Source organism: Tinamus guttatus, unplaced genomic scaffold (genome assembly GCF_059628265.1).
Source record: "Tinamus guttatus ecotype Peru unplaced genomic scaffold, ASM5962826v1 Tinamus_guttatus_pri_ptg000247l, whole genome shotgun sequence".
NCBI lineage: Eukaryota > Metazoa > Chordata > Aves > Tinamiformes > Tinamidae > Tinamus > Tinamus guttatus.
The window spans coordinates 7,096,652-7,112,504 of NW_028288781.1; the positions used below are offsets into that span (position 1 = coordinate 7,096,652).

At 41.1% G+C, this 15,853-nt stretch overlaps 2 protein-coding genes across 9 annotated transcripts in view; both read left to right on the forward strand.

Moving 5' to 3' along the window:
* TRIM2 (tripartite motif containing 2) overlaps positions 1-1,744 on the forward strand; it is a 90,373-nt gene extending 88,629 nt beyond the window's left edge. For all 8 annotated transcript variants that reach the window (XM_088526552.1, XM_088526554.1, XM_088526549.1 and 5 more), the window contains one exon: positions 185-1,744. In XM_088526552.1, coding sequence (XP_088382678.1) covers positions 185-337 — 153 coding nt within the window. In that variant the 3' untranslated portion in view covers positions 338-1,744. The remainder of the gene's footprint in view (positions 1-184) is intronic.
* A 4,208-nt stretch (positions 1,745-5,952) lies between these two features.
* MND1 (meiotic nuclear divisions 1) overlaps positions 5,953-15,853 on the forward strand; it is a 36,124-nt gene continuing 26,223 nt past the window's right edge. The window contains exons 1-5 of the mRNA XM_088526484.1: positions 5,953-5,989; positions 6,186-6,460; positions 7,878-7,943; positions 8,781-8,838; positions 10,663-10,811. Of these exons, the coding sequence (XP_088382610.1) occupies positions 5,953-5,989; positions 6,186-6,460; positions 7,878-7,943; positions 8,781-8,838; positions 10,663-10,811 (585 nt within the window). The remainder of the gene's footprint in view (positions 5,990-6,185; positions 6,461-7,877; positions 7,944-8,780; positions 8,839-10,662; positions 10,812-15,853) is intronic.

Genomic DNA, 15,853 nt, shown 5'->3' on the forward strand with positions numbered 1-15,853 from the left:
GTATTTGCATATGCATTCACATATTATGAAAACACCAGATCAGATTCTTCCTTTGTTTATTCTAGTGTATGCCAACAGCTTCAGAAATTAGAATTATAACAGTGTAACTGAAAGTAGAATTTTGTCTGCTATTTTTTCTTTTCTTCACTCATAACATTTCTTATGTGCTTTCTCCTCCTCAAAGGTTTTTGATGGAAGTGGATCATTTTTATCCTACATCAACACCTCTGCTGACCCGCTTTATGGTCCCCAAGGTCTGGCCCTCACTTCAGATGGCCACGTGGTAGTTGCAGACTCTGGAAATCACTGCTTCAAGGTCTATCGATACTTACAGTAACCATGAGCTCTGGAGCTGAATCATCATCCATCCCTATGGAAAGACTGGTCCCCGAGATCCAATACAGAGTGTCTCCTACTTTAATGAGTTTGTTTATAATAATGAAGGAGTCTCTTATGGACCTCTCATGTTAATTTCCAAACTTACCTTGTTTACATAGGACTTGCACCTCTTAGGTTCCTCACTGAACTTCGTATTGTGTGGGTTAACACACAAAATCCTCTTTAGCTTAATTCATAAAGACAATGTGATATTAAATATAGGCGGAAGCTTATGGAACTGGATTAACTAATTAGGCAAAAATGAGGAATTTTTCTGGGGGAAAAAAATCCCCAAAGCTTTTTGAAGACTGCAAAGGGTAGCTCCTGTTTAGAGCTTCCAAATTTGAAAAAAAAAGTGTTGTTGTTAGTTATGCATTATGTAACCCAGAGGTGATCCTGGAAATCTAGATCTGATTATCATGGTAGGTATTACACTTTTATCATTCTTCAGTCTTAATCATTATAACAAGTAGGTCCTTTTAGTAAAGGTATAATGCTAAGTCATACAAAATCCGTCTAGTTCTAAACATCAGACCTAGCACAGCTCGACGTTCAGCACTATGAGAATCAATGCAAATTCCCTCACCATGGGGGATGAATGAAGGATCGTTTCATGTGCTTATTTTTCACTCCTCCTCTTGCTTAATGTGCTGTAAGGACTTTGCAGAGGCCTGACATTTCTAAAGCTCTGGAAAACCTTAATTGTAAAGATGCATTAGTGAGAGCTGAATTTCTGTAGAATGACAGACCTTTTAACACCAAACCAGTTCATTAGGATCAGGGTTATTACAATGTCAACTCAATTAACCTCATGTGTGCCACTCCTCTGTATGTGTTCGTTGCCGTATCTCCTTAAGGCAACTCATTATATGAACAAATAAAATGCCGCAGCTCACAGGACAGAAAGCCAGAGAGGTACCCCTATGGAGGACCTACCTTATACAACCAAAGGGACTGTGGTAAACAGAGGTTGTATAAGAAAGCCAAGGGTTACCAAAGCTATTTGTTTTTAACATGAGAAATAATACATTACAAGAAAGAATGACTTTGAACAAATTCTCCAAGTCCTTCATCAAGGGAATTTTGTTAGAGAACAAAATAAGGACTGCAAGATTTACTCCTGTTTGTTTGTATGTATGTTTGTATGTATGTATGTATGTATGTATGTCTGATTGATTCAAAAACAGAGTAAATGTTGGTTATTTCAGCAAACTGGAACATATGTCTGCCATTTGATAATGGCAGTACTCTGAAAAACGGCCCCCTTTCTTCCTGCCGGGTATCTCTACTGTGTTCTTTGTTGAAATACTAATTTAATTGGAAGTTATATTACAATCATATTACTTGGTTCTATTTTTATTTTTTTTTAAGTATTTACTTGTCTTTTTAAAGTCACATTGGTTTTATTATTAATTCTAAACCTGATGGTCAAAAGATGTGTTGCTGCCATAACCTGATATAGAGTGGCGCTTACTCTGAGACCTCATCTAAGGAGCTGGCTGGCCTGCTGCCAATGCCTGAAATAGTCCGGGAAGAAGAATCTCTCTTTCTACTTTTTAGGGATTTGAAACAAAAGGACATTGGGTCAGGACCAGGATAGTATTTTAAGCATGTCTGCAAAACTGGAAGAAATTTTTGTGGGATTATGTGTTACAAATATTTGTCTTATTTCTAAAAGGTTAAGGTTGTTTCAATGAATTTGAGGAAAAGCTAATAATTTTCTGTAAAGATGTGTTTGACTTGTAAAAATGCAGACTCATGTGGAGTTTGTTTTTTGTTGTTTGTTTTTAATTGCTATTTCTTAGAAATATTTCCTTCTGATTCCCATGTTATTTTTTGCTTATAAGAACCGATTTTGCAAAATCTTTTTCAAGACAACTGTCATTGCTTCATTGGAGTAATTGTTTTATGTAAAAGGCTTATGGTTTAGACCATACAATATGGCTAATAAGCTGGTGGTAGTATTTTTGAAATGTAAAAAATCAAGTCTGTTATTACAAAGAGAACAAAGTATCTTCTGAAATGAATTTGTCCTAAAATTCCAAAGGAGATACAGTCACCTCAGTTACTACATAAAATACTGTCCTCTCAAAGTCTTGTGAAATTGCAAATCAAATTTTATGACCATCAAGTAATTGTCTAGTAAGTGTCCTTATGAACAACGTTCTGACACACGTACAGTTTCTAACTTAAATGCCCTTATTTATTTATCAATAAAAAAGATATGTAACATTTCCATCATATTTACTAAGAGAGAAAAAATATTGCATTGATTCTCTGAGGTAGAAACTTAAAATCAGAAGTGGGCTCTTGCCGTCAGTTATGGGTACCATTAATCCACTTTGGTTCCAGATTTGGATTTCTGTAATAGTATTTTACTAAACTTGAATGGTTTCCACTCAAGAAACAAGGCCAGATCCTCCGTTGCCAGGAATTCTGAGGATCACAGGAACCAGACCCTAAGCTATATGTCAAAACATACACTTAGGGCTACACTATTCCATGCATACCATTTCCTTTGAAAGATTTTGCCCCTCTTTGACTCGGCAACATTTTCTAAAACCTCTATCCACTCTATCCTTATCAAATGAGGAACTCTCCCCACGACCCCCCAGAACCCAAACTAACAGACATTAGTGAGGATGGTGGGTTCTCCTAAGATGGAAGTTTTTTTTTTTCTCCATCTCATTGAATTTTCAGCCATGATCACCAGAGCAGCACTCACTGCTGCTGAAAAAGGGCACCAATTTGGAATTCCTTCACATGGCGAATGCTGCCAATTAGAATTTTAAATTCAGTGGTCAAGGGTATTCATTTCCAAAGGTTGAGCTTGCCTGCCTGACACAGACAGACTGGCAAACGCGTTGCTTTTACAGCGTATGTCTGAAGCCAACTTAGCTAAAATGCTTGGCTTACAAAACTCAGAGTGAGCAACCAAAGCAGAAATTCTGTTCTAGAAAATGACAGGTTATTTTCACATCCCATTAAGTGAACGTCCGAATCGCACTCTTGCTTTACTGAGCTGCTAGCATTTACTAAAGGCTTTCTAGGCATTCTGCGGCCAATTTCAGCATAGCCAAAGGTCCCCTCGACTTCCTGGGAATGCTAACTGACGAGCAGCGCAGCCTAAATGCTGAAAGTATGTGCTTCGTTTAACTGATCTTCAGCTCAAAAGTCATCTCAAAAGGTTATCAGAATTTGTGTAATTTGGAGTATTTTAGGACAAACTAGCCAACTGCATTTTTGTTATTTCTTGAATAGTATAAAAGGATCCATTCAGTTAAATCCAATGCAATCAGTGGGGGATTTTACATTGGTTGAAGAAACAGCAAAGTAGTTGAAAAGGAAAATGGCCTAAGAGAAGCGTTTGTGTAATGTAGATCGAGAGTTATTTATTAGTAAATACTCTTCTGTAAAAGCTAGAGGGCTTTCCATTTTATGTCAATATTTTTTTAACTAAGGATCTAGTGTTGCCATATTGAGAACTCTCCAAGTGCCCAATACATTGTGTTTGTTATAAAGAAATGACCTGCAGTTGTGGGCGCCAGCTAGTCACGAAAGCACGATGTATGTTGAAACCTTTCTTAAGAAATTGAGAGCAGCGATTGTTTTGGCGTGTTTGTGGAGCGTGCACGAGCAGTACTTGTGCGCTGGGGCAGGACGGTGCCCACTTGGTTGTGTTACTTCTGATGAATGTACAGCACTGGGGTTCATGTTTGGGAGCAACACGGCCTTAGCCGGCACACTCCTGCTCTGGCGCGATGACACGGGAATGTTCCTGAGGCTGCAGGGTGTATGGCGGTATCCCTGTGTTCGACGTCTTTGCCAGCCGATACACTGGAGCTTTCCGCTTCTAGGACTCTGTCTTTTCTTTCTTTTTTTTTCCTTTTTAAAGTTTTTGTACATTCCATCTTTGTAAGTCAATTCCATATGTTTAGTGTACATGTAAGTCTTGCACTGTCTGTAAACTGATAATGAAATATTCTTGCCACTTGTTTTCTTTTCTTCTTTTCTTCCTTTCTTCCCTTTTTTTTTTCCTATTTTTCCTTTCTTTCTAACCCCAGGGAGGCTAAATACAAACTTTGCCTCCTTAAGGATCAAAAACATGCATCAAAGTGTTTGTGTGTGTGTGTGTGTGTATAGTTTTAGCTTCATGTGTGCCACGGTATTTTCAATGCTTTAGCTGATGATAAAAACAAAATTTACTCTCTTGGAAATGTAGGAAAACCAGAGTCAAATATGTACCTTTACCACGCACAAAATTTCAAACAATAAAGCTTGTTTCCTCTGTTATTTTCATGGTTGAGGATTTATTTTTTGTATGCCTCATATTTACTGCCCCTAAAAATATCCCTGTAATGCAGAGGTATTTTTTTCCAAAAGGAAACCTGGATCCCATAGGTCACAAGGCAGGAAACCTGTAATTGTTTCAGGAGTGTTTAACTGTCATGCAGAGGCAGAGGAAAGAGAGACTTGGGTTGTTGGGAAGAGGGTGGGGAGCCGGAGCTTCCTTTTCTTCTCCCCTCCTCCTGAAGTTCAGTCATGGGTCATGGCCACTGGGGTGCTGAGATGGAGTCACGGGCGCTTTCGTCTGTATTGCAGAAGTACAGACCCTTTCAGCGAGGGCCTTCCCGGGGTCTGCTGCTGTGGGGACCAAATATAACTCTGGGGGAGGAAAAGGCAACCGGCTGGGGAGCTCAGCCTGGCTCTCCCTATATGAGCGATCATTTAAGCCATGGTAACTTTCCTTTTAGATAGTAGTTTGGTCTTCCTGGTTGCTGGTGAACTCTCCAAGCTGAATTCTTTGAGAAACCAATGTGATCGGGAAATCATGTAAGAAGCAAGAGATTCTTACAGCAGCTGGGCTTTGAGGCTTTTTTCCCCTTATTACAACACTGTCTTTTATTGACCCCCAGAAAAGTTTTTTCTGGTGCTGAATTTACTGCACTATGTCATATATCTGCTCTGAAGTTCAGCATTATGTAGGAGGTTTTGTTTGGCTTTTGTCCCCTGTATCATTACATCCCCAAAGGATGTAATGACAACTAGCAAAATCAGACAGGCAAGATGTGCAGAGTGGGAAATATGGCTGTTTACTGGGAAAAAAATTGCAGTAAACAGCCAGCTTCATCTTTTGCCTTCCCAAGATACTTATGTTCTGCACAAATATGAGAGCGTGATTTTTCAGATATTTCGTAAGCACGGTAAGGCCACAACAGTTACGTGTGCGTGTATTTTGAGTGCCATATTGAGGTGCCCAGCAGCTACCTCTGCACAGTGCTTACCATTTGCATCTCATTTTGCATCCAAAAGCCTTTTGTTGTTCCTCAGGCTATTGTTCTCCACATCCAGCTGTGCTTTCATGAAGTTAATTGTCCCATAGTTTTACGGATAGTTCCTGTGAGTAATTGCTAATTTGCACCAGACAAAATTATCTCTGTGACCTGGATGAGTCAATGTGGTTTTCAAGGGCAGATGTTCCCTCCAGACCCCAGCTGTGCTGGTGGAAAAGGTGCCTTCCACTTGCTGTCCATTCCTACCTGCGGGTGAAGGGTACTGCCCCTCAGATCCGTGATGGAGCTGTGCATGAGAGTGTGCACCTACTCTTTTGGTGAAAGGCCTAGACAGCGAAGCACTAGTGCTTAAGCTACTCATTTCCATTAGTTGGTCGGTGTGTGCTTGTACTAGCAAAGCTGCGCTGCAAGCAGGAAGTTCCAGAGCACGGCCGATTACGAAGTCAGACCAGAAGAGACAACTTCAGGTCTCACAATTCTTAACCCTTTCGGCCTGGGGGCGCCTGGCTCTAGGGCCCGCTCCTCAGCCCCGCGGAACGGGCGCTCCGGCCGCAGGGGTGAGCGGCGGCGGCGGCGGCCCCGCTCGCACCCGGCGCCGTGCGGGGCGTTTCCGCCTCGTGGCGCCGCGCGCACGCGGCGGTGCCGCCCCCTTCCTCCTTCGTGGGGCCGCGCCGGGCCGGGCGGGCGGCGCCAGGCGGCGCTGCGAGCTGCGCTACGGGCGCCTTCCCGGCGGCCTCTCCCCGCGGGCGGCGCCGAAATCAAACAGGGCGCCGGGCGCAGGCGACATGGTAAGCGGCGGCGCTCACCCCCGCACCGGCCCCGGGTGCCGCCGGGCCGCGCCTCGCTGCCCGCCGTGGCGGCGGGGCTCGGGGCCCGGCCGGGCTTGGCGGCGCGGAGCGGGGCGGGGAGGCCGTTACTGCCGTTACTGCGGGTAACGGCTGCCCGCGCGGCGCCTCCGCGAGGCGGGAAACGCCGGCCCGGGCCCGGCAGCGCCATCGCTTCCAGGGGAGCGGGCGGGAGGCTCACTGCCTATATATACATATATATACGTATATATAGTAAGCAGCGGGTGCTGTACGTACCTGCTAGCAAAGCAAGAGCCTTCCTTCTCAAAATAGCACCTCTTAGAATCTCCCAATTTCATTGAAACATTATTTATGTCTTTTTTTTATCGAAGAGAAACGTTATTTATGTTTTCTATTTTTATTTATTTATTTTTATTGAAGGGTGACCCTTTTTGGACTATTTTGTGCTTCCTCTCAGCACCTTAATTTCCTAGCAGTATGGGCAGGATCTCACACCCTGCAAACCAGAGACTGGGGAAGGGGGCAGCACCATTTTTTTTCCTCCCCCCAAACAGCCACCTCGAGTGAAGTTACGGTACCGCTTTTAGACTGTGAAAGTCTGTGTGAAATATTACTAATTTGGAAAAAAAAAGAAGCCCGATTCTCCACAAATGATTTCATATCCTAATGTTACAAGGACAAGCCAAAATAATATCTTCGAAAGTGATCAGAGGAAGAAATTTCTCTGGTGTGTATTACTGGTTGCAGTTTGTGAGTAGTCACTTCAGCACTTCTATTTTAATCAGTACCCTTTGCTGCTTGTTCCCACAGGTATAAGGAAGAGAATAAAAGAAATGTTGCTTTTAAAATATGACCTTGAAATTATAAAATTGCATAGGGAATTTGCAGAAAAGCCTAATACCTGAAGGTGTACTTTAACTCCTTAAAAAGAAATTAAATGGCCTACATTTCTTATCAGTGTCTCTATAAAAAGAGATTATAAACAATTTTTAAAAAGCAAAAGACCCAATTTATCTTCTTCAGGCCACTTGGGCAAGTTACCGAGAAAAGGTGTAGCTGCAATTTTTAAGTTTAATAATAATCAAAAAAACAGGAACTATTTGGATGTGCCAAGAAACAGTGAGGCTCGAGATGGATTGGGTTGCATAACAGATTGGTTCCAAACTTAATATGTGTACGGGTTAATTTATTGCAGGTGGATTAGCTTGGTGTAATGTTTCTTTGGGATAGAAGCCCATTTGAAACTCTATGGGAAGTGGTGTTTTAAGGTTATTTTAAAAGATGGCAGAGTAATATAACTTAGGGGTAATCAGATACACAGAGATACACAGTTTGAGCAAAATGGCAGAGTATGGAATACTTTTTTTTTTCTGTTAGTTTGTTTTTGTTTTTCTTCTAGTCCAAGAAAAAAGGACTAAGCTTTGAAGAGAAGAGAGCTCGCATGATGGAGATCTTTTTTGAAACAGTGAGTAACTTTTTATCAATTATCCTTGATTTATATCCAGTAGGAAAAATGATGCTCAAGGGAGGCAAACTGCAGATAAACATGAATTGGGTGTACTGTGCTTCTAACTGATGCCCTGTGTCATTAATGTGTAAATTATAATTATAAATAATTGTTGATTTACGTAGCTTTGGGGCATGTGGCTGGTCCCCTGATGAAGCAGTGCAGTGAGGATGCACAGCTGTTCTTACCCAACTCTCTTTTTGGGAACTGGGCACAGACCCTCTAATTTCGAGAACTACAAGAGGAATAGCGAGGCATCAGGAATGATCTCCCTGCACTTTATGGGAGGAAGAAGAACTCAAAGTGTCAAAAGAGAAAAAATGAGAGCAGACCTGAGAGAGGTTACTGAGGAGAAGAGAAACCTGGAGATTCAAGGACAGTGCTGCCATTGCATCAGTGGCATAGGAAACACAAGATGTTTCACCTCTTTATTTAAAAAAAAAAAAAAAAAAAAAAGTCATGGTGACATTCGAATACTTGAGCAACACAGAGCATCTGGTGCTGGCAATCTAGCCTTGGCTCTGTCTGCCCTATGAGGCTTACAGGCTAACTTTAGAGAAGAGATGGTGAATAACAAAGAAAAGAAGAGGGCTTGTTACTGTAATAACCCTTCTTTTTTAAAAAAATACTCAATCTTCTAATATTCTTGAGATATCTGCAGCATATTTCCCTAGCAAAACATAAGCATACATTATATATCCTGCTTGCTTTTGTTGGTATTGATTTATCAGAAAACCACTGAGGCTTAGTTGATGCTGTCTCTTGGAGCTAAAGTGTCTTTTATGTTTTGCACAGAAAGATGTGTTCCAGCTGAAGGATATTGAGAAGATTGCTCCAAAAGAAAAAGGGATTAGTAAGTATTCACTAAATGTATTTATCTTGAGCTATTAATCATTTTTTCAGACAAGTCATACTGTGTAAATTTTCCTGGTTTCAATTCTACGCTTGTGATCATAATAACAACTGGAAAAAAATAGCTAGAAAGTAAGATGAACCAAAACCTCCTATGCTACTTTGTTCATGTTTGTCATTTACATTGGGCAATATGGCCAAAATGGGAGGTTACTGAAATTGACAGCTAAATTTGAATTAACCACTAACATGTGGGATGGGATTTCTCACAGATTCTGAGATGCCTAAATTCCAGTGACTTTCCTGCTACAAAAACCATGGTGTATTAACTCAGCTAATGAACAGTGGGTTTAAGTGGCTGCCTGTAGTGTCACAAATATCTTCAAATGCTAGTCCAGATGTGCACAGCTCATGTTTTGTTGAGTTTTCCCAGCAGAATGGCTAAACAGCTGTATGCAGAAAGGGTTTGTCTCTGCAGCAAAAGCCTCCCTGATGAGAGCCATTGGTTCTGGATTAAGTCCAGGATGACTTATCTTATGCTGCTGAGTTGTTTTTATGCATTCCTCATTCTGCTGCTATGTTCATTAACAAAAGGGGGAAGAAATGTAACATTTGTATAGTTGCCACTGTCCAGGATTAGCACATCTTTGTGGCACTGGGGGTACTTCAGGAATGGATAAAGGAGTTAGTTGAAAAACACTGCTTTGCAATTTGTATGTCTGTCATTTTTTTCAACAGATGTCTGCACCTAGCAGAGGCACTAATAGGTATCTAGAGAGATACCTAGAGAGATGTGATGCTGTCTCGATTGATTTGTCAAAATTCTTGCTACATATGTTTAATTGCAACTGCAAAACAGTACATATAAGCTATGGAAGTTCATATTTAATGATCTGCAAGTACAGAATTTCCAAAACCATTAATACATTTGATACTGCTAAGACCAAATTCTTCCTGTCCCTGGAAGTGGAGGTATTTAGACACACAACCTAAGCCCCAGTTACTTTAAAAAGAAGAGCTTTAGTCTGAGGAAATGCCCCCGTTTACTGGCATCTAGCATGTAGTTTCCAAAAGACTGGGCATTCTAGATTTCTTCGTGATATAGAACAGTTCCTCTGAAAACATGGATCTAGTTCCTCCTCTTTAGACCTGAAATTGAAGGTCAGACAATAAAAGCTAAATAAGCTAAAAAGGATTCATATCTGCAGCATTTTCCATTGCTGAACGTAAATAATTTTCTAGCAAATACATGGCATCATTCAGCACTTAAAAAAAAGGAATGCACAATTATTTTCATGAATATTTTGATCCTTCTGACTGAAGATGACTTTTTGTGTTTGAACTGAGGATAATCAAATGTAACAACCATCCCTCTGAGTTTGTAGACAGATGGCTTTAGTGCATCTGCTGCTGTTTAATGCTTTGATAAGCATTATAAAGTAAAATGTAATTACATGCCTAATTAAGAAATTAAAAGCTAATAAGTGTTAGGGTTAAGGTTGTAAGGCAACTTCTACGTGCCCTCTGCGTTATGGTATTGTACTGTAATGTGTATGTACATTTTATGATCGTTCTGAGCTGTTTCACAAGCATCTGGTACCAGACTGTATAGAGTGGCAGCCTTCATGCATAAACTGCTGATTTCAAAGGGATTCATTCTTTGAAGTGAAGTATTAGGCATGGTGTCTTCTTGACTAGTCTTCCAGCTAGCTGACGAAAGAGTGAAATATTCATACAGATGATTGTAGGTGTTGTCTTACAGTATTATTGTTCTCCGTAGTTTAGGTCCTACGCAGTTCTAACTTGATATTTTTGCTTTTATTAGCATCCATGTCAGTGAAGGAGATTCTGCAAAGTTTAGTTGATGATGGCATGGTGGACACTGATAGAATTGGAACTTCCAATTATTTTTGGGCTTTTCCAAGTAAGGCTCTTCATGCCAGAAAGCGTAAACTGGAAGAACTGCAGGCTCAGGTAAATCTCTCCTAGATATTTGATTACCTGATTGGGCTTGCTTTTCTTCTTATAAGCCTTCTCAATTATTTTCAGAAAGACTTGTTTAATACTATATATACTACAGTTTTGTCTGTTCCTTTGTTGCCTTTGTGTGGACTCAAATGTGTCCAGAGAAGAGAAACTGGCAGATATGGGCTGACAGCTTGGCAGAACTGGACTTAAAGCTGGTATTATTGACTGGGAGTACCCATATACTGGATTGGCCCTGAATTTAGCACAGTTTAGCCCTTTACGCTGCCTGGAATTGCTTTTCCTAGTAAAGTTATTCACACAAGTTTTAGACAAGGTTACTTATTTTGCCAGAGCATAAATACCAACTGAGCAACCGAATGAATGAATGCATGCCAAAATTCCAGCTCTTTTCACCAGACACTCCGTCTTGTTATCACTGTCTTGATGAATGCAGATTATTTGCTCTTGGACGCTTTCAATTTTTACTCATACTGAAAATTGTAGCAAGGTAATTGAATGAAAGAATTGATCTGTGTTGTCTTTGCCTTTGGGCCCTGTCCCATCATGAATTTTAAAGCTAATTTATCAAAAAGTTCTCTGGCATACACTGATGGAAATCTTCCTTGGAATGTCTTACAGAAGCTCCATAATGTGCTCCACCATCAGGATCCAGGGGTTCTCTACAAGCATATGTTGTACTGCTTTAAATGTACTGTTACCGTATTAAGCATAATGCCATATGTTATTACGGTATTAGAATAGGCATGCAGTTATTGTATTATTATGCTGGTTCCTGGTTATTTCTTTCCAGGAATGAATTATGCTGATACAAGCAGTTTTGTACTACTCACACTGTTGCAGCTGAAAGAAAAAAGGGTTGTTACTAGATCCCTGCTTGCAAACCAAGTCCTACTTCTAACATATGAGCTTACTGATAGAAGAGCTCTTTTCAGCTCATAAGTCCTTAAAAATACTATATTTGTTACTTTGCATTTCTAAGGAGAATGAAGTGTTTCAGCATTCCAGGAAGAAAGATTTTCACTAGTCAAAGCTAACTTTTTTGCTGGCACAGCAGAAGGGTGCCATTTTCAAATAAATAGCTCTCTGAACATTTTTTTACAAGACAATAAAAGTTTCTGTCTATGATTATGAGTTTACATTAGCTGTATGGAGTGTTTGTATTCTTTATGTGCGTGCTTACACGTTTTCTTGCTGGTTTCTGAATCCCGTCAGCAAGTATCACAGAACTTCCTGTCAGAACATGTACGTGGAGGGCAAGCGTTAAGCGCTGGTGCTGCGCGTGGCCGGGTCTGGGTCACTCCCCGCGCGGCCCGCACGAGCTGTGCGCACGCCTGCTCTCTGCGTCTTGTCCAGATCACTCGTAAAGCCCATGAGCTGCTCTTTTTCTTCAGTAGCTGAAAAAATGGAAGCAAACCTCTGTCCTCACAGAAAGGGTTTAAAAAGCCAGCAGCTCTGTCGATGTGGCAGCCAATATAGAGGTGGTTGGAGGGTGGAGGTGCTGGCTAGTGAACTGACGTACACGGCAAATCACTTAGGATTACAGTGCTGCTATCCATCCCAGGGCCACTACTTGTATTTCTTCCTATTTGTCTGAAAAAGATGGACAGCAAGTATCTTTACTGGTGTAGCTTCTGCTGCATTGTTTTTTTCTCCAATAGCCCACTGAGAAAGAATTGTTAAGTAGATTTTCATGGATATTGTGTAGATTTGTCTTGCGGTGGCATGCCTGGCTTCAAATGTCTCTGCCTTCTGCCAGATGCTTTTCCTTAACCTCTTGGTTATGCTTATGCACTTGTGAATTGAATTACTGGAAAAGTAGATGATGTTGGAAGCTTGACGGCAGATTGTTTTGCAGGTCACATTTATAGTTGCATCAGTACAGCTGTGCAACTGGAGCAGGGGTGTGGGTTGAGGTGTAGTGTTTAAACAAGCTTTATATTTATAACCTGGAGAGGTTTTTAATGGAACTTGATCTTTGTTGAGAGAACAGAGGAAACCTTACTCAGAGTTTTTTTTTTTTCCTTTTTTTAAAAATAATATTATTTATTCTTTATCAAACTTTCCTGGCAGTGGATTTCCAAAGTCTGGAATTACAGGTGTTCAATCATGTTTTGACATTTTGACAAAGAGTTGTTTATTCTTGTTATAATAATACTGGAAGCTCAGGGTTCTTATTAAGCTAACACAGAATTTGGCATATGCAGCGTAAGCAGAAAGATCATCTTTTATTGATCGTTCTGCTGTCCCTTTCTGATTTCATAGCATGCATAAAATGAGGGGACTAAGTATCAGCAACTCCAGCATGCTAATCAGTCATGTTCAGCCTCAGTCAAGAGCTGATAATGTGTTATACACAATTAGCCTCTCTATCTTGCATACAATTACATATATTATACTTCTATATAATTATATACAATGTCTCTATTATACGCAGTTTGGGGGTGGTTGTGGTGTGTATATTGCTATGGAGTGCATGCGAATTTGAAAGATGTTAACTTGCTGAAGAGGAGGACATAACTGCAGCCTGCAACCCTGACAGCTTTCGGGTAGAAGGAAGGAAACGGCGCGTCAGCTGAGGGAGGGAGAGGTTGGCGTTTCTCATCTAGCTTTACTATAATCAGATTTGGCTTAGATTTTCTTTCATTTCTTCATGGTACCTTTGGCAAAATGTGACTTTGGTAAAATACTCGTATCGGCATTTTCTTTTCTATGTAAGTTAAATAGAGGCTGGCTTGCTTGCATTTTACTTTGCTGTGGTTTGAATTAAGGATGGTTATAAAGCAACTGGATGACAGTGAGGTCTTTTTCCACCCAAGGGATTGACAGGTCTACAGACCAAGACCTGCAGAAAACATGAGTGCCCATTTCTGAAAGCCCAGTGTCCTCCATAGATAGCATTAACTGAAGGGGTGGTCACTTGAGTTGTACAGGCCAGATTTAGTGCCAGAACTATAACGCTTAAGGAAGACACAAGCATCTTTGTCGTGTTTGGTGATGCTGAAGACTCTGCCATTCAGTATGATTGGGATATGTGCCTGAAACATAAGGTCATAGGGGATTGTCACAACATAATATATGTCTTTGACAGACAGGGATTTGAAATGCCAAATCTTCTAAGGAAATCTGGAGGAGGTAGTGTTGCCGTTGTTAGTGTCACTATTGACAGCTGTAGTTCAGTTGCTTGGGGAAGTAACCACTTCATTTTCCTGGCCTGGTTTGGGATGTGGTTCCTTTCACTGTTTGGTTCTCTTTACTGTTGTGTTATTAACTGGTGCATGTATCTCTGTTTCCTGTGAATCACTTTTTGCAGGTTATTCGTCTGTGTTCTTAGGCTCTGCAAGAGAAAGTTAACAGAAAACAGTACTGGTGCTGCCCCTGCTTCAGCGATCGAGACACAAAGGTGTCATCTTTTGCTGTGACAAAGATTAAATCTTTGTCAGAATCTTCTCAGAGAAGGGTACAGCTGTTCCTCATACACAGTCACTTAGCTCCGTTCAAGAATCAGCTTAGCCACAGAAACTTGGGAAGCTTTTCTGACATCTTTTTTTCTCCCACTAAGCTTTGCATTGGGCCAGTATGAGTTAAGATGGGAGGGATTAGTGGATGTTTCATTCCTTAAATCCCCGCCCTAGGGCTGGTAAAAGGAGGGTTTTTTCACTTCCCATGACTCATATATTGAGCCTGGGGAGGAATTTAGAAGTCAGTAGACCTAACTCACTTTTGGCAGCTATTAAAAAAAAGAAAATAAAGTTCTCCAGGAATGAACTTGTTAAAATATAGAGATTTCATATGTACCAAATTGATGGTACTTAGGAACACTGAAACATGAAAACTGATTTATTAAAATAAAAAAGACACCAGTCCTCAAAGAATGCTATATTAGGAAATGCTTTTATTAGGAAAGCACATTGTTTGAAAATAGTTAATGGAAAAAAATAATCATATTGGTGAGTAATCTGGCATGAAGCTTCCTAGTTGTGTTTGACATCTCAACTAAAAGGAGAAGACCTTATTTGTACAGAATGCATTTAGCCTATCTTGAGTTTTAACTACCAGACAGTTCTTTCAAGCTACAGCTTGATTTATTTGTATCCCTTTGGGCAGACAGTGTGTTCCTTAAATACTGTGACTGGATTACTACACGGAGAGTTGCAGCATAGAGGCTGCTTGGGAGCACTGGTGGAAGCGAAGGGAAACGGCTGCCGGCTCCCAGCCTGAGCAGCCTCCGCTGACTCACGGAATTGTCAGTGTATCTACACACGGCTCCGAGATTGATTCCTGATTATGAGAGATCAAAGATGGTTAGTTTAAAGTAATTGGTACCGAACTGAGCTCCAGCTCTATGGGATGCCATGTTCAATGAGAGCTATCAGACCTGACGGTGTTTGGAGGGGCTGTGGGATGTTGCTGGTGATCCCAGGAAGAGGTGTACATGGGATGGCACTTTAAATAAGCCAGGAAAAGCCCATCAGAGCTGACATCTCCGGCTGCTGCGGGCAGTGTTGGCACAGCACGGTGCATGGTGGGTGCACCTCATGTGTAAGACTGAGAGCGAGCTCTGGGGTGGGCAGAGAACTCTACAGAAGGCCTCGATTTGTCGAGTTTCTCATGCTGCTTTTTCAGGGATGTGAATCCCTCTGCTGCCAGCAGGCAGTGGTTCATGGGCGTGCTGGTCACGGTGGGAAACGGTGCCATTGTGCGGGGCTGCGTCCACCTCCTTTCGAAGCCGTTTGCAGGTCCTGCTTGGCCCTTGCGCGACGTGTCTGGAGCCTGCCCTAATGCACCAAGAGCAGTTTGTTTATTTATCGGGAATGGAGTTTGCACGTTGGCATCAACTGAATGGCTGCAGTAATTAAGTACCCCATGTATTTTTAAAAAATACTTCTTTAATTTATGGACTCTAAAGGACATGATCACAAAGCACAGAACATAGATGCACAAATCTTAAGCTTTGTTGTTACCTTCAGCTTCTGCTGAACTGACTTTCAGAAAAGCTTAGGACTGTATTTTTCATACGATTTTTATGC